This window comes from Ochotona curzoniae, unplaced genomic scaffold (genome assembly GCF_017591425.1).
Source record: "Ochotona curzoniae isolate NIBS_2020 unplaced genomic scaffold, NIBS_Ocur_1.0 scaffold_4683, whole genome shotgun sequence".
Taxonomy (NCBI): Eukaryota; Metazoa; Chordata; class Mammalia; order Lagomorpha; family Ochotonidae; genus Ochotona; species Ochotona curzoniae.
Window position 1 is genome coordinate 31,090,928 of NW_024467121.1, and position 26,175 is coordinate 31,117,102.

Sequence of the window (26,175 nt, forward strand, 5' to 3'; positions counted from 1 at the left end):
CCCACTCTGCAAGAGAAACTAGGCACAAAAAGGAACCAAAGAGCCCAAGAGAACTCAGCCATAGCAGGGTCATGATGTGAGCCCCAAGCCATTCAGTGCACTGAAACAGAGTGACAGTGTTCTAAAGACTGCGAAACCCTCCTTTTCAAGGACTCATGTGTTGGTAAACACCAGAGTTACTTTTATATTTATTAAAGAACAACTAACCAAACAATGAGAGATAGGGGAAGATAATCTAACAGGTTTTTTAAAAAATTAAAAAATAATAATCAAATAACCATCTCCTTAATATCATCAAATACTATCCCTTTAAACTGCATAATCCTGAAGCTGTACCTGGAGAGAAACTGAATTTTCCTAACATGCAAAACTGATTAAATGGTGAACTCTTTTTGTCCCCTATTTCCTGAACACATTCATAAACTTCAGTGAGGGGGAATTCCATTGAATACTCTGAAAACCATTTCTGATTTCATAATTTACTCAAATCATGTGCATGACTGCAAGGGGAAATAAACTGAAAACTTTAAGCATAAAAAAGCCACAGCGGATTGTTAATCCTGCCTTGTCAATCCAGCAACAAGGCTAATCTGAGCTTTCAAACATTTTATGGAGAACAGCTGTCAAACTGTGTTTGGAAAAGTCCACAAGGTCTCCTAAACCTGAAGACATAAGACCTTGACCAGCCAGGCACCCACCAGGCTGCTCTTGGAGCCGGTGCTTCTCCCCATGTGGAACATGAGCTGTCTTCACTTCCTGCTGCTCTGCACACACGTCACAATATCAGGCAGAAGGTGGTTTCTGTTTTCCTTAGTGACCTGTGTGGGGGAAGAAAGAAACCAGGCATCAGAGGTTTTGTCCTTTTCCCAAGGGCTGCGATAGGACATCTTCTAAACACAAATAGCCTGGAAGACTGGGTGCTGTGGCTGGTGGGGGTGGGAGGGTGTTCTGAGGCCCAGAAAGAATCATAACACTAAGGTCTGTCACCAGCATCTGCAAAATGGCAGATCAAAGGTGAAGATGTGTTTTGATGTCTGATGGGTTTCACCCATGTAAGAGCCTGGGATGAGTCCTGTGATGCATGCTGGGACAAGGAGCAGGTCGAACAGGACCTAGGACCTAAGTACAACCCAAGTAGACAGTTGCCTGAGTCCATGACAGCAACTGGTCATTAGCAGCAAGCTTTACCATCTGCTTTTACTCATTACCACACAGTCCAACAGTGAAAGAAAAGAATCTTGGGTAACAGGCTGTTCCTAAGAGTAAAGGCAGGACCATCCCTCTGACCTTCCTGCTTGGCCCCCTATGATACCATTCACCTCCACACTTATAAAATGGTGAGCAAAAGCTGGCCAAGGTGCTACAGACACAGATAAGGACCTGGGTTTCACAGAGCTCACACAGAGGGACGCACAGGTGCGATGAAGAAAAGGAATGTTAGCCTGTGAGGAGAGTCTGTGGGCATTTGGAACTGGTGTGTGGGTGTGGTCAGGAAGGGCCAGACCTGATGTAATCTGACATTGAACAATGGAGAAGCACATCCAAACAGAGGAACTGAGCAGAGCATCCTGGTAGGAGGGAGGGAATCTCTGCCTCCCTTCAGTGCCTCTGCATGGGTGAGTATGAGGGGAAGAAGGGCTGCATCCCACTGCAGACGTGCTATGGTTTGAATGTATCCGCTTTAAAGTTTATGTGCTGGGTACCTAACCCCCAAATTCATTTTATGGCTATCTGGAGTTGGTTTCTTTAGCAGGTGAGTAGGATTACATGAGATCATCAGCGTGGGGCTCCCATTGTAGCAGGTTTTAAAGAAGAGGAAGAGAAGCCAGGGCTGGCAGGCTTGCTCTGGCTCATCATTGATGTCCTCTGCCATGTTACTGTGCAGCAAGAAGACCCTCACCAATGCCTGTGCAAGATCTTAGATGCCTCAGCCCCAGGAAGATGAGCTAAATCAGCCTCTGTTCTGTGCTAAGAAGAGAAACAGGTATTCAATCGTTGTCTAACAGAGTAGGTGCCCAATTTGTGTTGAATGGAGAGATGCTTCATCACTTGGGTCCCCTGGCATCTGCTCACCCTTCTTTTTCGGATAATTGGATGTTCTTTGGAAATTTAGTTCATCTAAGAACCTCACCCTGAGTTAAGGAGGAGGGAAGCTGGCCCTGGAGATTTGCCTGAGATACAAACCTGAGTAAACAAAATAGCCAGAGCTGATGCTGTAGTTTTCCAACCGTGTCTTTGCGGCATGGATCCTATGTAGCTTTGGCTTCAATGGAAAAGAGGAACATCAACTCTTTATTCAGTTTGATGAGAAATCCCCACAACCATGAAGGCTTTTGTTGTTTTGTTACTAATTTTTGAGTTAAACTAGCCAAAGCCCATCCTTGTTATCTGCATTCAAAAAATTCACTTGATGGGAACAGAGGCCAGGGATATGAACTTGGCAGATTCACAGGGAATTGCCTGGGTTCTGCCTACAGCATCTATGACAGTGTCCTGTGTGGCTCACCAGGCCAAGAATTTGGAGACAGTGACATCTGGGGAAATTTCCTCTTGCCTAAACATTGTGTTACTTTTACCAGAGTGAGAAAGGATGAGAGGCTGAGCTGGTAGATGAGGTATGTAGAGGAAAGAAACAAGTGGAGGTGGGAAAGGAAAGATGCTGTCCTGATGGAAATAGCTCTGACTTGCTGAGGGTAAGAAGGAGGAGGATGGGTGGATGCAGCTCAGCCCCCTCCAGACACTCCTGCCTCTCATATCCCTGAGGAGACGCCCCTCCATCCAGCCTTGAAAAGGAGCTGCCTGCCATACATGGACCATGGGCATCTGACGTCATCATTTTGCATTGAGCTGTGGTGCTGCTGGTGAAATTAAAATCCTGGTACAGTTGAGAGAACTGTCATGAGAGAACAGATCTGCAGACGAGACACCTTGCAGTAAAGAGGAAGAAGCAAGGTGTGCTGTCTTCCTGTGGGTCTTTCCTAAGCCTCATTTCCAGTCTTTAAATCCCTGTGACAGACAGCTGGGGGGATTTGTGGGAGGTGAAGGGTAAGAAGGTGGAAAGTCGGTTGCCCTTGATGGATGGTCTCTTGGGCAGAGGCTGCCTCCTTGCGGGAACAAAGACCTGCAGAAGCAGTATTCTTCAAGAGAGATCCTCAAAGAGTGCTTGCATGCCACAGCCCCAGCTTCACACTGCAGGGAAGTGCCTTGTCAACATCCCCATCACAACCACGTGGCAGTCACAGACTCCCACACTGAGCTGTCAACACACTGGGCTCTCATTTCCAGCTCATACCAGGCTCACAAGGGAGACAAGGAACATGCAAGCAGTCCCATTTCAATTAAGAGGAGATAAAGCCTCAGGAGACAGGAGCTGCGGACCTCATGTGACAGACTTCTCGTCTGTCACTCAGGGATCCTGCCCGAGTCCCTGCTCCTGCGCCAGGGAGATGTCCCTGTCAGGAAGTGCAGGGGGCAATTGGTGCCACAGCAGGGGCTGGGCCAGTCATATCCAGAATTGAGTATTCTCTTCAGGTCTTGGTGATATATGAAAAGAACAAAAAGACACATTTTGAGAACACTGTCTCATGAAAAGATAATGACCAGAATCAAGTACTACATTATTAATGTATACCTTCCCTTGATTTCCCTAAGATTATTTCTGAAAATGGTGTGGTGAGATGTTTCTGTGAAATTGTCTGTGGAAGACAAACTCTCAAATGCAGGAATAAGCACAATGTCCTCTGCCAATCTCAGCACTCCATTTCTTCATGTGAAACTGCAGTCTCTCCTGGCTTTCCTCTCTCTCCCCTGCCTTTAGAAACAACTATACTGTTTTCTGTCCGTAAGTTTGATATTTTATATAAATGGAATCAGACAAGGAGTGCTCTTTTGTGTCTGCTTGTTTCACTTAGTGTAACGTTTTCAAGATCCATCCACATTGCTGCATGAATCAGTGCTTCATTCCCTCTCAATGCCAAATAATATCCCACTGAAAGGAACAATCACATTTTGTTTATCCATTCTTCAGTTGTTGGGCTGTTCCCATGCTTTTGTTCTTATGAATAATGCTTCCATGAACATTCATACACATATGTTTGTGTGAACATATGCTTTCAATTCATTGGGATGTATACCTAAGAGAGGAAATATTGGCTTATATGACAATTCCAGATTTAACTTCTTGAGGAACTGCCAAACTGTTTTTCATAGTGGTTTAGACAACTTACACTCCTATCAGCAGATGAGGGTTCCAATTTCTCCACATCCTCACCAACACTTGCTACTTTCCATTTCTTACAATTTTCCTTCTGCCATCTTAGAAGATATAAAGTGGTACCTCACTGTGGTTTTGGTTCGCACTGCTCTAATAATTAATGATATTGCATATCTTTTTGTATGCTTAATGCCCATTTGTATATCCTCTTTTTCTAGAATAAACCTTGTCTACTGAATTCTATTCCAGCGGCAAGTAATTTGTATGTCCAATACTAGTTCTGCACCCAGAGGTCAGGAATGCCCGGGCCCAGAGGATGGCACTGAATTCCTGGTAAAATGAAAATAGTATCCAAGCTGCTTGGCAAATGCACAGCAGGAACAGTAAGAGATTTTTCCATTTCCAAATTGAAGAAAAGCTGGAATCTTAGTTCCCATTATCCTTGTGACCTTACCCTCTACAAATGAAAATTACAGGAGTATGTAATAAGAAATCAAGTTTATCTGGTTCTGGAGTCAGAATATTCAGCAGATACAATACCATTTTTATAAAGAAACCAAATAATTTTTAACAATCTTAATATTTATGGCAAAATCACCCAAACCATTCTTATCAAGGTGATACTGCAGCAGGGTCATGCTAATGCTCAGGATTGGAGGTGAGTCTGTCACTGCCTGGTGGACACTGAGCAGATTATAAAGCCTCTCCACTCCTCACACATCTCCACATAAACTAGAAATGAGTGTACCCTGAGGTGCTGTGAAGTGCATCTGCACTAATGTGTCTGCATGTTCGATCACAGCACCCAGAACCACGTGCATCCAACTGGTGATCACCAATGTCTTCCACGCCATTCTGCTGGCCAGGCTCCAGGAACTCCTTCTTGTCTCTCAACAGACAACGTCTTTTAGCATTTTGACCCAGGAAGGGTTTCAAAGGAAATCAAATAAAATATGATATTTTCTTTTTTTTAATACTTATTTCTTTTTATTGGAAAGGCAGATTTATAGAGTGAAGGAGAAACAGAGAGAAAGATCTCCCGTCTGCTGACTCCCTTCCAAAATGGCTGCAACAGCTGGAGTTGAGCTGATCTTCCAGCTCTCTCACACGAGTGCAGGATCTCAAGGCTTTGGGCCATCTTTTGTTGCTTTCCCAGGCCACAATCAGGGAGTTGGGTGGGAAGTGGGATGGGATGCTGGCACTTTTAGGTGGAGGATTAGCCAATTGAGACATTGCATCGGCCCCTGAAATATGCTTTGTAAATGCCACCAAGTGGATGGGGGTTTGACCTACTGGGTAAGATGCCAGTTACGATATCTTTATCTTAAGAAAGCTTGGGTCTGCTTCCTGACTCTAGCTTGCTCCTCATGTGCATCCAGGGAGGCAGCAGGTAGTAGCCCAAGTAATTAAAATCCTGCCACCTATAGGAGACCTGAAGGGAGTTCCCAGTGTGTAATTTTGACATAATTCAGCCCTGGCCCTGGCCATTGCAGGCATTTGAAAAATTAAGCAGACAGAGGCTCTCTGACTCAAATAAATTTTAAACATTAAAAATAAACAAATAAATAAATACCATGAAGAAGACCAAACTTCCTATTTTTCAGTAGGTGACTAACCAAGATAATACTTTTTCATGCTGTTAATTAGAACATTATTTTTAAAAGTACACAGAGCTCTTTGCATTAACCATGAGTCATGAAGTTCTTTGACTCTTGCCTCTATGGCATTAATATTTCCGTTAAACATTTTTCCAGGTTTAAACAACCAAAATAAACCTTTTAAAAATTCTTCAGTGGTTAACTAAGAGAGCAGAAAACATCAGGAGACAAGAGAAAACAAACAACTGAACATTTGAAAGAACAACATTCGACCCTCAGGAGGAAAGCCACTGTTAATACCCAAAACTGTGCCAGGCAGAAGTTTCCAAGTTAACAAAATCTTTCCTTTGTTGGTCCAGAAGGCACTCTACAGTCACAACACACACAGGAGCTGCTCCTGCAACTGTGCCATGCAGGCCAGGGGAGGACTGTGCCTCCCCATACCTGGCCGACCATGGAAGAAAGATAACCTGGGATATCACCTTAACATTCTAATAGTTTTTTTTTTTTCCTTAAAAGAAAAATTGAGAGGAAGCAAAAGAAAAGACCACCGTTATTACTGATCATATTAAGTAGACTAAGGGAAAGTGAAGCAGCATCATACAGGATAGAAGACGGGATAATGGTCACACACTGCAGTGTAATCTGTTTTGTTTTGTTTTCTGGACTAAAGGGTACATGCTTTACATGTGCCTGTACACAGAGTAAATGCTAGATGCAAAGACTCCTCTGAAAAAAGGATTTGAATACTTCACTGCATGTTAAAAATGGACGGGACCCAAAACTATATTACATCCATCCCTAAAGTGTGCGTGCACAAGGACCACACAAGCCCCCAAACAGCACAAGAATAAAAGGGTACATCAGCTCCTTACATAATTAACTTGGAGCTAATCACTTCATTTACAGATCATTAAGATCGATGATTATTTTGTCTGAAGAATAACTTCCAGTTTTAAAGAGAGAAGGAAATGTGGTGTTAAGATACAACATTTATTTCTGCAGTTAACAGCTGACTCTCCTCAATCCCTCCTTAGGATGTTTGCAGAGATAGCCAGTCCCTGGTGCTTAACACTAGTTAATTTCCAGTCTTACGCCTGGAACCTATCTGGCCTGAAAACTCATTTTATTTCTTGACCATTCACTCTTTGTTGTCTCTATTTCCACAGAAACTACACTCACAACCAAAACTTTTCATGTGGCAGCCTTGTAAAATAGGAGGCCGAGAAGGCCATGTGCAATCGAGGATGCTGCTCCTGAGGGTGTGAACGCTTGTGCCTCTAGGCTCTCAGCTCAAGTTCACTTACCAGAGATCTTCCCCAATCACTCCTCCAGCCTGGCCCCCGACTACCACATTTCCCTGACTTCTTCCCACTGACTTTATCAATATATCTGAATCACATACTTTGCCTGCTCACATTTTTAAATCTGGCCCCGCACTAGGATGTAAGCCCCAGGAGGGTGTGGAGTTGTCAGCCTTGGACTGTGTGACAGGATCAGCAAGACTGGCACACAGTTTCATCAGTATTCACCAAATGAATGAGTAAATTAAGGAACGCACACGTTTCCCAGTCTGGCTTGTCTAACCCTAATGCCTGTTTACTACCATTTCCAGGATCCTTTGCAAACAAGTGAATGTCTCACTCATGCCATGGGCCACGGGAATATTTTCATTGGCAATATAGGTGCTCAGGAGTGTTTTGTAACCAGAGCTTACCCTTCACACTCTCCCTGCTAGAGCAGCCCTGTCTCTGACTTGATTATCTGCTCCCTGGCATCTGCAGCGCCAGGGAACTTCTAAAGAGGGTCAAGCGTAATAAGGTGGGGCAAGAGGGACAACACATGAATCTGGCTGGAGAAGAAAAGAAAGGATTTAGGCAGTGTCAGCACCACCACAAGATGCCGTTACCACTGGCTCAGACACCAGCACTGGTTAATACAAGATGCCTAACTCCTCTGCTCTCACTTGTAACCCACAGCTATGCCTCTCAAACCTGAGAAACACCTGTGACCTTGTTAAAACTCAGATCACTGGGCCCACTCTCATCGAGTTCAATTCCTTAGGGGAAGGCAACACAGACATGCATGTCGCACAAGCTACCAAGTAATGCTCATACAGCCAGTCTACAAACCTCAGTTTGAGCAGTAGGATGCTACAGTTGTACCATTCCATGTGGTAGCCAAGTGTGCCCAGTGTGACTCATTATTTAAATATAATTAACTTTAAATAAACAGCCACATGTGACTAGGGGCCACTGTGTTGTACAGTCCAGCCAGAATATTTCTAGCATGGCGGGAGGTACTTTTGAACAAGGCTACTCTATATCATCTGCAAGCTGTGCTTCCAACTTTAACCACAGCCTTGTCTCCTCATTAGCAGAAGTGGGTCAGCTGAAAAGAGAAACTTTTGAAACAAAACTATATTTATGTGCATCGGTATCCCAACCTGATCCTTTAGTCTGAGAGGCGGCAAGCTTAGAACAAGGATTTCTGCTACTCAGGTGATGTGAAGCTAGAGGTCCTATTGTCTGGCAGGAGGTAGAAGAAGGCAGCCAGAATAGGGAGTATGGTAAGTTTTGCAAATATCCAGATCAAACTCACCTATATTCCCATGCAGGAGGAAAAAACAGCAATCTAAAGCCAAAGACACATGTTAAGGCCACAGGTCGTCTCAGGTGGAGGACTGGCTGTGCTCAACATACTCACACTGAACACTTTGACGTCACCTCTGCTTCTTATTTCTTCCACAAGGGCCAGTGGCTTTCCCTTAGGGACTGGGATTGTGCCAAGAATTATGGTTCCTGGGGTGGACAGTGTCTGATGAACAGCCTGGATGAAGGGCTGACTGAAGAGCTCCATCTTCCCAATCTCATCAATGACACACACTCTCTGCCCTGGGCCGCTGCTGGAGCTTGCCTGAGGATGACAAAGACAGACACAAGGAAGCAGAGTCATGTTAGCCAAAGGGCCCTCGATCCTGGCCCATCAGTTACCTACTGGCAGTCACATGATGAGTTAGATCTTCAGCAGTCATGAGATGCTCCTTATAGCCTACACAAAGCAAGTCAAGGAGGACTCGTTTCAGAAGGGCTCCCTTGGAGCTACAGTATCCAGAAAATCCAATTCCCCAAGTCAACGAGCTTTTCCTAGACAGTTCTAATAATCAAGCCTTATATTTATGTATATCCAGGAAACAAATGACTCCTGAACTCCCCAAGTTTAAATTAAATGACAGTGATGCTTATCAATAATAGTTCTCCCTTGTTAATAATACCCATCTCTTGAATCATGAGAATGTTCCTATTTGTTAAGAAAATCTGTCACAGGCAGACACATTTCATAATTTGATCCATGAGTGTTCATGGAAAAAAATTAAAATGGAAAGGGAAGGAGTCTTTCCTTCTTTAGTGAAAAGGAAAAACAAATGAGCTCAATGGTACACTTTAGATCTCAGATTCCTTTTCCTAATGACTCAGTCTGGTCCATGTCCACTATTGCCTTGAAAATCCTACTCAGAATAGGACTGGAAGCCAGCATCCAAGGGTTCTGCTAATTCCATGTACAGCCCTCTCCCACAGAACAAGGTAGTCTGTGTGCCCAAGAGAATATGGCAGAAGTAATGGCATGTCACTTTTGGTGTCAGGGAAAAAGAAGTTTGCTGTTTCTGTCTTGGGCATCCTTTCTAAGACCACTTGCTCTGGGGAAGACAGCCATCACACTCTGAGGATAGGCATGTTCTTGTGGTAAGCACTGGGACCAAATGCTTCCAGCCAGAGAGGAACAGCCTACCAGCCAGCACATGAGTAAGCTCTGAAGCAGATCCTTGCAGGGCCCCATGAGAGGATCACAGTCCCTGCAGACACCCTGCCTACAGCTCAGGAGAGCCCCTCAGCCAGAATCACCCGCTAAACTGAACCTGCATTCCCACCCCTTAGACCCTGTAAAAGCACATTTTCTGCCTTAAGCTGCTATACTTGGGAGAAATTTGCTAGTCACCAGGCAATGAATGGACAAGTCCTCTCCAGAATGACTCCCTCACAAGGGACACAATAGAACATACAAGAAACACTTAAATGAATGCCAAATGACAACTCCATTTTACATACCCGTGTATAAATAATCTTTGTGAAAACTGTACATAAAGCTGGTTTACAAGGTGCTGTTCCTGAGGTAATGCAGCATGGCAATCCTGAGTGCCAGCCTGAGGTAAGTTAGATTTTCCTGAAACCTCAAACACCGAAGCAATGTAGGGTACTGTGTCACTAGGGGAAACATGCATGTGGCAGCCAGGAACAGGAGGGCAGATCTTGAAGGCCTCAAATGGGCACAATGTGGTAGATATTTTGTTGCACAGCCAAGAGCCTAAGCCAGGAAGGACGACAAATGGTGCAAGAATGTCTGGGGCCATGTGTAGTCCAAATGACATATCAGACATAGTGTGGAACAGACAGTATGAGAAATGGGCGCAGTCTACAACCAGGTTGCAGTGGGAGGGAAGCATGAGAGCAGTATCCCTCACACTTCCTTCTTACTTATTAGGGAATACATATGCTATGTTCACCCACTCATTTAGGAGCAGAAAGCACAAGAATGGGTCCACCATAATTAAGCAAGTAGGGTTTGAATAACGGCCTAATGTCAGTGTTCCTGCTGCAATTAATTAAGTTATCTGAACACATAGCAGGTCTCCCCTCTTGGTGCACACAGTGTTCCATGGTTGCCTTCTCTGCGGAAGTGCATGATGCTGGAATGATGAGAGATGGAAACCTGGGCCACCCTACACAGGTGGCAGTGGGGAGGAAGGGAGAGCATACAATGCACTAAGATACTTGGCATGTCACGTTTTTCTTTCAAAAGTGTGTGTCAAATCTGGGAGACATACAATAACTTTTAGTCACCTGTCTGTGCTGATAAAAACAGACAATCCCACAGGAAGATTTCTGCCTTTCTGGCAGCAAGGCATTCCAGCTGACCTCTTACTAAGTAGCATCGGGGCAGTTGCTGCCTCTTAGACAGTGAATCATAGTGGAGGTTGTCTTACTAGTGGCTACCATCCAAAGCTATTTTGACACATCAAAATGACAGATCAAAAAGCTGCCACTGCCAAATCATTCAAGAAAAAGTAATATTAAAGCATGCATTTGAATGATTACATAAACATGCCTATATGAATACGCATGTGAAGGAATAAAGCACATGGCTATACAACATCCCTTCCTGTAATCCTCCACAACATTCACCAGGGAGAGCTCGTCGTATCAAGTTCCAGTCCAAAGATATTTGAAGACATATGTATATGTTAGAAATGGAAATTATTATCTTCATTCTGTTCAGAACTAGGAATTTTTATAATATGGAAACTGTGGGAATCTCAAAAATAAGTGTGCAATTTTTAATGAATAATTATTTATACCATTGAGAGACAGACATGAGATGCCTGAGAACTCTTGGCTTGTGTCTCTAAATAGCACATGAACTCAGGAGCTTAAGAAAGGAATCAATATTATGTTCAACGTTATTTTATTTCCATTGGAATTCAAGCCATGTTAGAAGAAACATTATCAGTGACCCAGCATTCATCTTGTGTTACTGCTCCAAATGGTGAGCAGCTGGAGGCATATCAGTACAAGTCACAAGGGCCTAAGTGGAGGGTGGTCAAGCACTGCCTGGCCTCCATCCACAAGTGGGAGCATACTGAGCTTCCACAGGAACTGGAAGCTGTTGGAATGAGGGAGCAGTGTGACACCCTGAAGGTAGCTCTCAGCCACATGGTTACCGTCACTGTCTAAACATCACCTGTGTTCACATATCTGTCAGGGCATGCATTCTCTTCCACTCTCACCCTTCACAGAAGCATCACTTGTAAGGGCTGTACTTTTGGTCCTGTGTAGAATACCCAGCCACTCTGTCCATACCCTTCTTTTTGGTTCCATTTCAGCTGATTTAATAAATTTTCAGCCTTAAAGAATAAGGAAAATTTACGCCGACACAGCACATTTTTGGTTGCTTTGTTCTGAGGGAAGGTTTTTCTCTAAGATGAAGCCCAGCATGAATAGCCAAAGGTGAGAGAAATCATGAATAACTGTATAGTTCTGGTGGCACTCAGCTACTTTGCTTTCAAGAAAAATTAAACTGACTTAGAGCAACAAAATATTTTTGTAGTGGTTATATCAGAAACTTAAAAATAACATGTGTGGGTTTTTTTGTCTTTTCTTTATATGAATCTAATTAAAGCAGATTTTGCCATATTCTGAATTATTTGCATAATATATATTTCTGGTATTAATGAACATACTTAAAAAAATATTATGCTGAGTGGTTTCTAAGCTTGTCCATCTGCGACACCAAGTGCTGAAGCAAATGTGCACCAGAAGTCAGGCAGTAGGCCTATTCTTTCCCAAGAGTCACATATCCTGGGCAAGCAGAAAGAAAGGCAAGTGGTGGCCACAGCAGCCAGGGCTGAGCACCTCACAAGACCTCACTCCCTGAAATTTGCTAAAAATTCAGGGCCCCAGTCAGACTCTCTTGCCGTTTATTCTGAACCTTCACATTTCAGAATTCCTTCAAGTCATGTGGCATGTGAACTGTATGTCTCCAGGGAGGAGCTAGGGACAAGATGTCTAGACTGCCGGACGGATACGTCTTCCAGCCTGGCATTTCCCTACTTAGGCCCACTCTGGCTGCAGCTCCTCCGCCAGCCAGGCCAGAAATTTCCACCCCAAGGCTCAAGCTGACTTGTCCTGAGGACCTGGTGCTCATCTAACAACCTGACCCAGAGCACTCTAACATTGCCCTGGTATTCCCCAAGCTGAGAGAACTATCCTGGAACCAAAACATCATTTGTTAGCTGACAGCTCAGTGGGAAGAAGAAGCCGGTACTCCTCTGATCCTGGGACCTCTGGACCAGCCTGGAAACCTAGGTTCCTGGGAGTCTACAACAGATGTATTGCCTCACTCTGGTTGCTGGGTTTCTGAGGCCCCAGCCAAGGCAGCAGTACCTCACTCAACTCCAAAGGAAAAACAGCCAGAGCTACTCCTTTTGTAAGCACCTCATAAAAGCCAGGGGTTAAGGAATTTGACCTCCCATGTGTGTTCAGTCCTTCTGGTAACCTCACAGAGCAGGTATCAGCATCTCTGTTTTATAGATGAAGAGAAGCAGTCAGGGGTTAAATGACTACCCCAAGTCACAAAGTATAAGGACAGAGTCAGAGTTAAGATCATGTGACTCTGAAGTCAAGTTCCTTCTACGCCCTCTGTGCAATTCACCTGCATACTTTCATTCTGAAATATAGAAGAATAATGTCCAGGAAATTTATCTAACACTGAAGACATGGATCTTTTCTCCAACAATGATCGATAAAGAGCATTCCACTTTCTAGCATCTACAAAGGCACAGGCACAAACCTCAATTTCTTTTAAAAATTAATTAACTAACCGGAAAGGCAGGGTGAATGAGAGACAGAGAGGTGGAGAAGGAGAGAGTGAGAGAGATAGCATCTACTCCTTCATTTAATCCCCAAATGGTTGTAGTGTCTGGAACTTGGCCACACCAGTGAAGAATACTTAATCCATCCGAGTTTTCCAGGCTGGTGGCAGATGCCCAAGTACTTGGGTCTTCTTCTGCTATTTTCCCAGGTGCATTAGCAAAGAACTGGATCAGAAACACAGCAAGTGGGACTCAAACTGGTGTACCAATAAGGGATGCTGACATCACAAGCACCAGCTTAACCTGGCACAATGTCATCTCCCCTCCCCATTTCATACATTTATATACACACAGACACATACGGGGAAAGAATAAGCAAACAATAAGGGAGATTGAGTTTAAAGTGTTAGAAATAGTTGAAAAATGAGCATTTAGCCTAGGAGTTAAGAATCCTGCATTCCGCATTCGAGGTGCCTAAGTTCTATCCCTAGCTCTAGCTCCTGCAGACCCTGGGAAACAGCAGCAAGGGCTGAAGTAATTGGGTTCCTGTTACCCACATGGGGAACCCTCTTGAGTTCCTTGCCCCAAATTTTGGCCCTGTCCCATCCCCAGCTGTCGTGGCCATATGGGGATGGCCAGTGGATCACACGGGGACCATATGGGGATGGCCAGTGGATCACACGGGGACCATATGGGGATGACCAGTGGGTCACATGGGGACCATATGGAGATGGCCAGTGGATCATACGGGGACCATATGGGGATGGCCAGTGGATCACATGGGGACCATATGGGGATGGCCAGAACCAGTGGATGAGAGTTCTCTCTCTGTTTCTCCCTCTCTACTGCTTTCTCTGTCCCTTAAATAACATTTTTAAAGGTTTTGTTTTTAAATAGTTTACTCTGGATAAATTCTCAGTGCTTTTCCACTACTCATGTTCTTATAACTTTAAAAGTAAAATTATATCCAAATAAAGTTTTAAAAAGTAGAATTAGTGAATAAAAATTAACATATAGGTATTTTCTCAATAAAACAGATTCAAGAACTCTTTAGATGACTGATCATGTGTGAACTTCCTTCTAAAAGACTGTAGAGCTTTATTCTCACATGTGTGGGAGGTATGGGAGGAGAGAATGGTGTGAGGCAAACAGCACAAAGCAGGGGTGCAAAAGGCAAAAAGGCAACAGTTCACAAAACCTCAGTTCTAGTCCCACTAAAGGCACATTTGACTTTTCCCTGCTTCTTGAGAATAGGGCTGCAAGAAGTCTACAAAAGTGAATGTCTTCACCCAGGGCAAAAGCCTGCTCAGCATGTAAACCCACAGAACTACACCATAGCCAGTAATGCAAGATCACAAACACTCAGCCCTTGTACAGTAGCAATGAGTGAGAGCAACAGACAGAGTCATCACACAGATCCTGCAGGATGAACTGCACAGCTAACCTCATACTGAATGTTCAGCTCATCTTCCCATAGTCAGTCACTGTTTTTAATGGCTACGTTAAAACTAATTTTCATGTCTGCAGCAGAATAATCTCTCTGCTTACCTTGCAATTTAAACACGTAATAGTGACACAGAGAAATAGAAACTGGAGAAGAACAAAGAAACACATTCTACTCTTGCTAACTACACTGAAGGAAACACCAAAGCAGGGCTGAGGCTCTTGCCATGCTTTCAAGATTACATCCTAACTACACTTGATTTTTCTCAATTCTTTCAAAAGCCCAGTGGCCCTTTAACACCCAGTGATACTTCCAGGTCAAGTGTTAAAAAATAACCTTTCCCAGACAACAGTCCTCTCATCTCTTCCAAATGAACTTTTGAAGATATGAAGCAGAATCTATTTCAGAATATAAATCGGATCCTGTTCTCAAAAATAAACTTCACAGGCTTATTTTGATTAAAATAGGAAAATACAACATTCTCATTCTAACTTATTATTCCTTCCATGGACCTTTGCAAAAATTGCCATTGTTCAGCCTACAAAACAGAGCTGTGAGCAGATGTCTTTTGTTCTTTAAAATTCAATCCACTACTACTTTTTCATGTGAGTAGGAGGTATATTGAAAACCAGTGTTAAATCTTACATTGCATCAAATTTTCATAAGGTGCTCTGTGTAGCTGTCAAAAATACCATTATGAAAAAGGCCAACATTATCCTATAAGCCTTGATCATTACAAAACTAAAACATAATCCTAATTATAGTAGCTTCAGAAAATAGAAGACTCCATGTATAATCTCACCAGGAAGAGCTTTAAAAAAGATAATGGAGAGAAAGAGAGACTATTTTTGGCTGCGGAGAATGAAGACTTCTTGAATATTAAGATGTCCTTTACGTCAAAATTACTATAGTTTTTGTAAAGTTCCAATCACTCCACATAAGACTTTCCCTTAAAGGACAATAAAGTCTTGGTTCTATAGTTCATGTCAGCTCTACTGCTTACAAGTTGTGTGTCCCAGCACAACCTACTTTGTGCTTCCATTTCCTCATTTGTAAGACATGATCATGGTGATGGTGTTCTGGGGATTAAGCAAGTACGCATCTGGAACGTGGCTTTTACTCAATAACTGAATAACCTCTATGCCACTACTTACTACCATCAGCATTACCACCAACACTACACTGTTGGTTCTTTCCAGCACTGTCTCTGCTAGGCATTAGCTCTTTCAGTTTTCTACCTCAAACCCAAAACACCAGATGTATCAAGTCACACAGGAGATTTTAATCCAGCAGGGACGAGCAAGCATGAAAGGATGGCACGCACTTGGGAGTGTGCCTCTATAGCTGGGGTGGGTGTCATGGGGACGTGGCAGATTGGTGGATAGGGCCATGGGCGGGCCATGAGAGACTGGTACATGTAGCAGTAGGCAGGTACTAGGGGAAGGGGCTGCAGGGGACTGGAGAATAGAGCCTTCGTGTATGATGCCACAAGGTTACAGCAGATTGGTGGGAACAGGGCTACGAAGTTACAGCAAATTATTGGAGAACAGGATCGTGAGGAAAATGGCGCCAAGTCCAAGTGGTGGGGGTCTTATCAATCTTCAGGACTGATGTTCAAGTCACTTCTCACAACTACAATTTGGAAGAATAAGCAGGACAATTTTTTGAATGATGCAAATATTTAATATAGTAATTAAAATGGCCTAGTATGGATGCAAGAAGAAAACAGATCAAAGGAAAAGAACAGAGAGCCCCAAAACATTATACACACATGCATTTTTTTGTTAGAAAGGCAGATTTACAGAAACAAGGAGAGACAAAGATCTTCCGTCCACTGGTTCATTCCCCAACTGGCCACAATAGCCAGAGCTTAGCCAATCTGAAACCAGGAGCTAGCAGCTTCTTCCAGGACTCCCACGCAGGTGCAAGGTTCCAAGACTTTGGCCCATCCTCCACTGCTTTCCCAGACCATAAATAGGAGCTGGAAAGGAACTGGAGTTGCAGGGATATGAATAAGTACCCATATAGAATCCTGCCACATGCAAGGTGAAGACTTTAGCCACTAGGCTACTGCACCAGACCCACACGTTATTTTTAACTGCAATTTATGAAGCAAAACAAATTCATTAGAAACAGGTTTAACAGTTATAGTAAACTAAGTACCTGTAAGGAAATCAAGTGAGAGGTTCATTGTATGTTAACTCAAAATACATCCAGATAGATTTAAAAGCATCAGTATCTTTTTAAAAAGTACACTAAAACCCAGCATTGTGGCATAGCAGACTAAGCCACAGACTAAGCCACAATCTACAGCCCAAACATCCCTATGGATGTTGGTTCAAATCCTGGCTGCTCTACTTCTGGATACAGCTACCTGCATATGGCCTGGGAAAAGTAATGTGAGGTGGCCAAAATGCTTTGTCCCCTGCACCCACACTGGATGACTCCTATCTCCCAGTTTTAGTTTGGCCAAACCCCAGGCATTGTAGCCATCTGGGGAGCAAACTAGCATTTCAAACATTTCTCTCTCTCTCTCTCAACACTTGCATCCCACACTAGAGTAACTGGGTTCGATTCCTAACTCCTGATGACAGCTTCTGGCTAATGCAAGCCTTGAGATACAGCGGTTACAGTAAGTAGACCGTTGTTATCCACATTCATTGGGATCCTAGTTCCTGGCTTTGGCCAAGACGCAGCTGACACTCGAGGTCACTGCAGGCCTTTAGGGAGTGAACCAACAGAAGCGAGCTCTCTCATAGTGCTCTACCTCTGCCTTCTCAAATAAAGAAATAATTATTCAAAAAGCACAAAGGAGAGACATACAGGTGAAACACAGGCAGTCTCCCACAGAGATGATAAACTGAAAACAATGGGATCAACAAATACCACAGTGTTATTTATCTTATAAAAATCTTTAATCCAAAAGAAAAAAATTGTGAAGAAACAATTCACACTGAATAAACAACTGAAAAACATTTTGCCTCATTAGGAACATAAACACAGAAATCAAAGCAAAGCAGGACAGTTTTGTAATGAAAATCAGTACAGCCACCAGCACAGCATGACCAGCACCTGCACTGGGTCACATGGGTCACTGAAGCCCTCAGTTGCACTTGCAAAACCCTGGACGACACCCCTTCACTTCTACAACTGTCCACTTTTAGAGCCCTCCCAAGAAGATAATCACAGCTAGAGAAACAGACTCACATACAAAGGGTGTCCGGCTAGATCATTCACACTAGCGCATGACAAATAAGCTAAATGTTCACACTGGGAACATAAGATGATAAAAATTATACTGTAAAATATTGTGCAATCATAAAAACATCATAATTTTGAAGACTGCCATGTCACAAAAGCACTCTCAAGTCACTTGGTTGTATTAAGGGATAAGCTATACCTATGAAACCGCATATAGAATGTTCTCCAAATTCAGATGACCCAATAAATAAATCAGGTGTAGAAAAAAGGGCAGAACACAAGACATTAACAGTGGCTAAGTTGGTGATAAAACCACAAATTACTTATATCATATTCTTTACAAATTTTTTCCTGAGTATGTAGAACTCTAATACTCAAGAAGTCAACCTTTTGTTAAATAACGAAAGATGTCACTATGGTCATGGCATGAAAAACATCAAACAGCTGACTGTACAAATGGTTTTTTTAGACCAAGTATGCTCTATTTTTCCTTATTTCCCACAGGTATCTGCGATGGCCTGGCTCAGTCTCACTCCTGCCTTAGGAACTGTAATAACAACCCCCACAGTAACATGGGACCCGGGCTGTGCCAGAGCCTTTTCCTGGGTTTTCTTTCCGCTCAACCTGCTTTGCAGCTCCCACTTTTTTATTCCCTAACCTGTAAACAGATAGAGCCCTGCTGGCCCAATCAGGGAATTATGCTTTTCATAATATTTGAAAAAGGGAGGGAAAAATACAATACTTCAAACCATCTTTTAGCAATAGTGAAATTTCTTTTCTTTCACATGATAGGTATTTCTTAACTTGTAATAAAAGTCTGTATTTTCATAGGTCTATGAAAGCACTATGAACTACACTGAACATCTCTGAACTACACTGAGTTTTTCCTGCTTTATAACTGGTTTCTAAAGCCTGTTTACTTCAGTCATTTTGACTGTCAATTTAAAAAATTGCTTTTTTATATACTTCCTTTTTTGTGTAGCTAATTATTATTATTCCAAAGGCAACTCACGGATTCCTGCTCATGTCTTATCTCAATAAAATATGTGGAATGGAAGAAAATGTTCTGCTCCACAGAAATCTAAGACCCTGACTGAGAAAGAAACTGCTACTAGAAACTTACTCCTCAGAAACTTGAATGTTTATATTTGTAATCAGAGTATAAAAGATAGGAAAGGGTCTCCTTTCCTTTACTTTCTCATTATAAAAACAGAGGCAAGCTCCTGATGCGGTCAGCATATGATTCCTTAAATACTCCTGCAGCTAGGTATTAGCCATGCGTGTGCACACTCTTCTTTCAGGATTGTGTGCTGGGGAAGGCATGCAAAAATTGATTTTTTTTTTTTTTGGTATTGATCCAATGCCCAAAGCCAGAGTCTTAACTTAGAATTTCATTTGAAGTAATTCACTTGTCATTTAAGCATTAAGTATAGTTATGCATTTGATGGGAAAAGAACTAGAAAAATACCCAATTCTCTGACTATTCCCATGAAAAAGTGTGACCACAACTGTGCCTAGTGCAGTGTCTGAGAGAACATTCCAAGAGGAGGAATTAGAAAAGGAAGTGGGAATATAAAGGCAGGGAGGAGATGAAGCAGCACACTGTGGGCTCTGATGAGCACAAGGCTTCACAAAATCAGACTGCAGTGTAACTGTCAGTCTTCAGAAATTATAGGCTGCCCCCGAGCAGACAATATCTAAAATCTCCAGTGGTTTGAACAACTACTAAAGCCCTCTGTGGCACATTTTGAGCTGAGCTCTGAATGCAACAGAGCAGAGACGAAGAATTTAGGAAGAGGGTATATGAACCAAAGAAAATGGAAGAGCTAAGGGTCTAAGGTTTGTATGGCCCTGGCACAGGTGGGTAATGTGTTTGAGCTGGTGAGACTGCAGGATGGTAAGATGAGGTTGAGAGGCCACTAGGAATAATAAACCAGGCCAATAGACTACACCTGATGTGAATGGAAATTTCCGAAAGCACTGTAATTCATTCTTAAAATGAATTCTTGAATGTCTGTAACATTCAAGCTTTATAAAAGTATGTCAAAGTAGTAAGTCTATACCAAATGAAACCCATATTCCTTAATGTAGTTTACAAGCCCTGTATGATATGCCCCTACCCACCTCACCAACTGTACCTTTTTATCCTCTCCTGTCCTAGATCCTGTCCCAGAAATCTAAAGTATCAGTGCATCTATTCCTGCCATCTACAATATTCTCCCCAGATCCCACCAATACCACCACTATCATCACTACACACACACACTCACTGCCTGCTCTTTCTTTCTCTTAAGTAATAAAGACCTGCTATTTTCCCTTGCAATTTAAATATCACCTGCCTAGAGCATTCCTCGTCACCAGGCCCCAAAAATGGTTCCTCCTCTTTCTCTCACAGCATCCTGCTCTTTTCCCTCACAAAACCAATGACAAATGTCAGTTCACTTGTTTAATGTCTATATTTCTCACTAGACTAACAGTTTTGAGACAAAACATGTCTTTGTTTCTGACCATGCATCTAAGTCTGAATAACTATTATAGGTAAGTGTTACAAAAACAAAATACATAATCAATGAAAACAAACCAAAAAGTTGGTCCTTATCTTGGGAGAATTATCAAAACCACCTAAGAAGAACCGTTGGAACATGCTCTGCACTGGGGACCCTGGGATGACATAGGGTAGCATTCCCTGTCTCTGGGTGCTGAGGCAGTTGGGAGCCTGGGTGCAGCTTTTACGCTTCTCTCCCTTAATCCTTCACCTGAGACACAGGAAGAAGAAAAAAGAAAATGTGAAAACAATGGCCTCACTCACTTTTTCCTAACCCTTGACCCTTCCCAACCTAATCAATTATGTAAACATCATCACAAATAAAATTTTAAAAAACTTTCAACAAATATATAGATAAATAAAGCTTTAAAAATAGTAAAGGACTGAATAATAATTGAAAGGTTTCTGATGAAAAAAAGCATAAGCCCATGTGGCTCCACTGGTGAATTCTACTTATTAATTATTCAAAAAGAGAATACATTCACAAACTCTCTCAAATATTAGAAGTGGAGAAAACACTTCCTAACTCATTCTATTAAACCAGCATTAACCTGACATCAAAATTAGACCATGCCATATCAAGAAAACAAAGTTACAAATCATATTACTATGAATATAGAAGTAGAAATTTTCAACAAAATACTAGCAATGTGAGTACTATCTCATACAAAAAAGTTTACACACCATGACCAATAGGGATTTATCCCCAAACACAAAGTTGGTTTAATTTTCAAAAATTAATTAATAGAATACAACTATTTAATATAGCAAAGGATGAAAATCATATGATCACCTTGATAGGATTTGGCAACATCGAAAACTCCTCTGTAAAACACTCAACAAACTAGAAGAAATCTGAGAAAGGCCATTTAAACAGAATTCAGAGCTAACATCAGACTTCACAGTGAACAGCTAAGTGCCTCCTCCCTAAGAAAAGGATGTCCATTCTCACGACTTGTAGCTAACGATCCACCAGAGGTCTAGCCAATGCAGTTAGGCACAAAAAATGAAATAAGAGACTTTCAAGGAGGAAAAGAAAAACTCATAAAACATCAATAAGACTAGTAGTTTTTTTTAAGCTATAGGAATATAGTATGTTAAATGCTCAGAGTACCTGATAAGAATTCATTAGCTACTCTTCAATATGTTCAAATAATGACATTTTCTCTTATTAAATGTTTGCTGTGCTTTGTAAATAGGTTAATAAATAAACATGAGAAGAAACAGGAAAAACTTGTCTTTGGGAACAATGTTAGTTGGGCATTAGTCTTCCCTAAATAAAGTATTTATATGTACTGAATGAGACAAGGAATTTACTAGCAGCTCAAAATGATAAAAGACTGCATTCTGTAATTATGTGAAGACCTTAACACTATAAAATGCAAAACTGACCTCCGTTTAATAGCCATTCTGTTTCCAGGACTAGTAACGCCCACAGTGCACTAACTGCAGATGAGATCAAAAAACAAAAACCATGTACTCACACTTTTCAAGACAGGAAGCGCCAACTGCTCAAAAGAAGTCAGGTCAACCACATACTGGCCAACTCGACATTCACGTTTTCCAGGTGGAGGCTCCAACCTGAAGGAGAAAACACTGTATTCTTCATGGAAGACTCCTACATTGATGATTGGTGTTAGCTGTTCTGCTGAGCCTCTGGCCTGGTGTCTATGCTACGTCATCCTTAATAATCACCTATACTAAAAGCAAAGTATGTAAAGCTGATCTGACTTAAATTTTTCTGTCCTGAAAATGGAGCTACCAGTAAATGTCCAATAGTGGGCCTTGTAGTATGATGGTGGAACCATTCCCACAGCTCTACGCAGCAAACACCCAGCCTTTAAAAAAAATGGCACTAATGGGGCAGAAATTAGGCACAATGATTAAAATGCTGTTTCAAACACTCACATCCCATTTAGGAATGCTTGGGTTTGAGTCCAGCTCTGTTCCTTGGTCCAGCTCCCTGCTAATGTTCTGCCTGAGAGACAGGTCATGGCTCAAGCACTTTGGACTGCAGACAAGCTCCTGGCTTTAGCATGGCCCAGGACCAGCCCCAACTACTGTGGGCATTTGGGGAGTGAAGAAGAGGACAGAATATTTATCTATCTACCTATTTCTTTGCCAATCAACCAAAAATTAAAAAAAAAAAAAAAGAAGAACAATAACACTAAGAAACAGGGCCAAAAATTAGAAATGTGAAGAGCTTATACTCAGTGCAGTGAAATGTAACTTTTTTATACATGTTTTTCACGACAGTTTCATTTTGTTTTTGTTCTCTTAGAAATCTCTAAAGGCCCAAAATTCTTAAGATAGATGAGATCACCTGGCTCTACCCGGTACCCAGGGAGAAACAACCTGAAGCAAGGCAGAGTACAGCATTCCACAAGGTATTTATTTTGGTGAACTTAACTCCTGCTCAATAAGAAAAAAAGAGCTCCGAAAACCCAGAGGGAAGGAAAGCTGAGCACAAAACTCTACAACAATGAGTAATCAGTACCCAACTCTAGATAAGGGACCCCGGGAGCCGGACAATGTGACGACATCAAATCCTATTCTTCTCCCTCCCTGTCTGACTTCTTCTGTGTAAAATCCATCCACAGGCACACCGGAGGACCTTAACACCTCACAGGTTTTCTGGATCAGTGTTGTTTTCCCAACCCCTAAAAAAAGCAAGAGAGAGAAAAAGCCCATCAGGAAACACTTCCTAACCAGTGCACACACAATACCTACCACCCCAAGAGAACAAGCATAGTGGGCAGAGAAGCAGGCTGCAAATGGATTTTTATGAATATTAATTTCACTTTAACTCTGACTGCTCCAGGTATGAACTCCTGAGACCAAACACGGGCCTCCAAGATCAGTAACAGGTACTGCCAGCTGGATACTGAGGAAAAAGTGAAATGCCACCAGCCCTTTATGGCATATACACACAAGTGACCACCTGAGAAGGTGTATCACCTTGCTGATGGCCTAAACATGTTCTACTTTAAACAAAAGTAGAGTTTGGGATAGAGTTGGTGACACAAATCAAGAACTACAAATCCCAGCTAATAACTGCAAATGGGAGAATGCTGTACACAAAAGGAAAAGAAATTATACATTACTACAAGGCTGTTATCATTAGCTTTTACACAGTCATTATACTATAACCATTGCCTGCGATGCTAATGAAAATTACAACTGCACTGGAAAGCAGAGGAGTGGGCAGGCATTATGGCATAGCAGTTAAGCAGCTTAGGTTCCATGCACATCTCATATAGAAGAGCCTGGTGCAAGTTCTGGCTCCTCTGCTTCAATCCAGCTTCCTTCTTACAAATCCTGGGAGGCCAAGGCAGCAGTTGCCAGCTCCAGCACTTAGGTCCTGACCACCCATGGGAGACACTGCAGCAATTCTCTGGATTCCTGGTTTCAGCCTGAGTTAGCTCTGGCTACAGTGAGCACAGGGCAGATGGAAGATGGATCTCTTTCTACCTCATACTCTGGCCTTCAAATAAATAAATCGTATAAAACAAAATGAAAGAATGTGGGGAAAGAAAACATAGGCGGGCCACAGGACAGGATTAAGATTTTAGTCTTTCAACAGTGTGCTACAGTTTTGATAAAGCGTCATAAAATTTTGATACAGGAGGGCCAGGCATTTTTTCAGGGAAGCGGCATGTAGGCTCCAGACTCTCCTGCCAGTCATTTAAATCGGCAACTTGAGAGGCGGGCCCTCTCTGGAGAGTCCATTGCAGAAGGCCCCCTCCACGCGCGTCCTCCCAAAGGCGGAGACCCCAACGGCGTTTACCTGGGGGTCCCGTCAGGAACACGTGGCGGGCCATGCGGGTAGTCGGGGGCCGGGGTCAGTCAAAAATACGTCCCGAATTAGGGCTTAGTTTGGGGTCGGGGTCGGGGGTCAACACTCGGGTTCCGTCCCACCGGTGTCGCAAGCTCAGTCTCCACCGGCCGGAAGCACCGCCCCCCGCGCCCGCGCATGCGCCTCCACCGCGCGACCGCGCACTCGCGCTTGCGCTCTTAGGTCAGCCTTTGCCTGTGCGCGCGCCTCAGGCATTTCTGGAAGGTTGGAGGTTAGTAATCGGGCGCCTTAGAAGGTCCTGTTTGGTCCCGGGTCATGTTTGGTGCGTGAGGACGTCAGTTCCTAAGCCATTGCAGCTCCAGATGAGCACGGTTCCCCGGAGGTCTGTGTCCGTCGAACATGATGGGTTGAAATTACCTCAGGCTGAGAGAGGTTGTCCTTTGGTGTAAGGTTCGAGGCTTGGAAGCTTCCTTCAGAGGGGTAGGCTTTGATAAAGATTCAAACTCGGCTGCCGAGTAGCCCTTCCCAGGGAATTTTCAATTTGCATTCAACAGTCAAAAATCATGATGACTCTACCTTGCAGAATTCACGGGCTTTATTTGTGCTCTAAAGTCGGAGAGCGTCTCATTAAACAGCATACCTAAGGTCTGCGAGCAGGTGGCTTTGTGGGCAGTAAAGGGCTGGACAAACTCGTTTGAAGTCACTTTCCTTTGTAGGTTGATACCGGGGATGTCCTCTGGGTGCGGATGCAGGTTGACGGAATCTGCTTTGTAGGAAAGCTGGCCCTTCTCAGAGTTCGTTGTGAGCATTTGGCACTGGGCATGAGAGTCTGTTCTGGTTCTCTCGGGTCTGCCCTGGCTAATGCAGGAGATCCTGTCCAAATCAACCACCTGCCTCCACTTTAATAGCAGAAGTTGGTCTTGGGCCAGTCATGCACAGTTGGGCTTCCTCCACCGCTTGACCTCCAGGAAGTTCCTAAAGTCCTCTAGGGTTGACAGCTACTGGTTTAGGCAGATTTCCAACCATGGTCGTGCATAAAAAAAACCCAGTTTCTCCTTGCTGTCAAATGAAAGTGTGAATCAATGTAAGACACACCTGGAAGACCTCTGCAAAGAATTAAGTCACTTCCCTACCTCCTGTAACCATTTCAACTGGTCCAGCCATCACATTGAGGTGGCGATGGCCTTGGGCCAGATTTACCTGTAAACAGTTTCATTCTGACATGAGTGAAGTTTGGCTCGTGATCCATCATTCACCATTCTGAGAAAGCAATTTCAGTGAGTGCTCAACTTAATGGATCTGTACCACCACATCGGCATCCTGGACTCCCTTTAGCTAGCAGTATATGCTGGTCAGATGGCCCTGGTTTCTGGCTGTTAAAAGAGAAATCATCTTTTTTAAAAGTCATATTTGTATAATATTGCTGTTACCATCATTTATGTATCACACATAGGTTGTAATATGGTGAGTAAATAATTTTTTTTACCCCAACTCACCTTGCAGGGCCTTTCATCTCAATTTATTTTGCACTTTCTGAGTTAATGAACAGCTGATACAGCAAAATAAACCCTAGAAGGGGCTTTAAAAACAAAAAGCATATAGACATTCATAGATATCTCTTGTATCAAAATTATTAATTTTAAGTGTTATTTTTGTAACACTTTTTATCAGTGAAAAGCAACTTGAATGGGAAATCTCCCCAGAAGTTTGGTTATTTTCTTTACAGCCCCTGGAATTCTTGCATTAGTTCACATAGTTCAAGGACATTTGGACTATGAGAATTGATATCTTAATGAACAAAAAATGCTTCAAAAGTCAGATGTTCTTTGTTAAAAGGTTATTTTGTGTGTGTGTGTGGTCACATGAATATGTGTACCCCAGGGTAATTGTTGACTGGATGCTGTTGATTTATAGCTTCTTCCCTATGGGTTCTTATAAACTGGTAACATAGT

General features: G+C 42.8%; 1 protein-coding gene across 2 annotated transcripts; it reads right to left on the bottom strand.

Annotated features, from left to right (window-relative positions):
- Positions 1-24,406, bottom strand: NTPCR (nucleoside-triphosphatase, cancer-related). 2 transcript variants are annotated; one of them, XM_040968049.1, is made up of 5 exons: positions 24,215-24,406; positions 22,925-23,087; positions 21,912-22,008; positions 8,518-8,727; positions 1-818 (listed from the first exon to the last, which is right to left on the bottom strand). In XM_040968049.1, the coding sequence occupies exons 1-5, from the start codon at positions 24,246-24,248 to the stop codon at positions 750-752; spliced, it is 573 nt and encodes a 190-aa protein (XP_040823983.1). In that variant the 5' UTR covers positions 24,249-24,406; the 3' UTR covers positions 1-749. The 2 variants fall into 2 exon arrangements, with proteins under 2 accessions (XP_040823983.1, XP_040823984.1); XM_040968050.1 differs by lacking the exon at positions 8,518-8,727.
- Positions 24,407-26,175: the final 1,769 nt, after the last annotated feature.